At 41.0% G+C, this 1,412-nt stretch overlaps 1 protein-coding gene across 1 annotated transcript in view; it reads right to left on the bottom strand.

Annotated features, from left to right (window-relative positions):
- The window catches only part of scn4ab (sodium channel, voltage-gated, type IV, alpha, b), a 38,540-nt gene that overhangs the window by 5,668 nt on the left and 31,460 nt on the right, over window positions 1–1,412 (bottom strand). The window contains exons 20-21 of the mRNA XM_031879400.1: window positions 922–1,044; window positions 369–653 (exon numbers count right to left, since the gene is read on the bottom strand). Coding sequence (XP_031735260.1) covers window positions 369–653; window positions 922–1,044 — 408 coding nt within the window. The remainder of the gene's footprint in view (window positions 1–368; window positions 654–921; window positions 1,045–1,412) is intronic.

Raw genomic sequence — 1,412 nt, forward strand, 5'->3', positions numbered from 1 at the left:
TATAGGGTTGTTGAGTATGGATATGACTGGTGTTATAGTGATTATTCTATAAGCTGTTATAGGGTTGATGGGTATGGATATGACTGTGATGTTATAGTGATGTATAAGCTGATATAGGGTTGTTGAGTATGGATATGACTGGTGTTATAGTGATGTATAAACTGTTATAGGGTTGATGGGTATGGATATGACTGTGGTGTTATAGTGATTATTCTATAAGCTGTCACAGGGTTGATGGGCATTGATATGACTGTGGTGTTATAGGGATTATTCTATAAACTGTCACAGGGTTGATGGGTATGGATATGACTGTGGTGTTATAGGGATTATTCTATAAACTGTCATGTCTGATGATTTTAATGACTCACCACTTGCAGCAGCGACAGGTAGCCCATCCCCACATTGTCGTAGTTGACCTTTATGTTCTTCCAGCGGACCTCGGTGAAATTCGCCTTCATCAGAGCGAAACACTCAGTCCTGTTGTTGACGACTTCAGCAGGAAACGTCTCCTCAGACGTCTCGTTGAAACAATAATAAAACTTTCCTGCAAACAGATTCACTCCCATGATGCTGAAGATCAGCCAGAAAATCAGACAAACCAGCAGCACGTTGAAGATGGACGGGATCGCTCCGACCAGGGCGTTCACCACTACCTGCAGACAGACAGACAGGTACAGGGAGAGAGACATGTAGACAGGTAGCCAGGTCAATGCACTGATACAATAATAACTAATACACATTCATGTGGAGCTGCCTTCTATTGATGGGTTCAGGAATTCTGGACCAGTTGAAGCTTGGACAGGTTTTACTGGCTCAGACAGACAGACTAAGATAGATGGTTAACACCCTCTGGTGACAGAGAGGTTACATATTGATAAACCTGTCTGTCTGTGTGTCAGTGTTTTAAAATGCCTGTCTCACCCTCATGCCCTCGAAGCGAGACAGGGCCCTCAGGGGCCTCAGAGCTCTCAGAGTCCTCAGAGACTTGATGGCTCCCAGCTCAGAGTATCCCAGAATGTTTGCTGTCAGAGACACCAGAGACACCTGGAAGACAAGCACACCTGGTGATGACATTACACATCCAAACGCCAGAGACCCGACGGAGACACCTCTGTAATCTATAATAATAACAACAATAATAATAATAATATTAATAATGATATTAGTGGAGCCTGATCTTTATCTGCAACCGTGCACTAATCTGGCTTCAAACACAATTTTTTTAAAAAGCCTTTTGAATGTTGATTTACAAATCAAATGTTAACTTTATAAATGAAGCTTCGAACTATTCGGTTCAGTCCAACTTCATTTTGTGTTTACTGATCAGGATGCAAGTATAAAGTGTGTGTGTGTATATATATGTGTATATATATATATATGTGTGTATATATATATATATATATATGTGTGTA

This window comes from Anarrhichthys ocellatus, unplaced genomic scaffold (genome assembly GCF_004355925.1).
Source record: "Anarrhichthys ocellatus isolate YVR2014 unplaced genomic scaffold, GSC_Weel_1.0 scaffold257, whole genome shotgun sequence".
Taxonomy (NCBI): Eukaryota; Metazoa; Chordata; class Actinopteri; order Perciformes; family Anarhichadidae; genus Anarrhichthys; species Anarrhichthys ocellatus.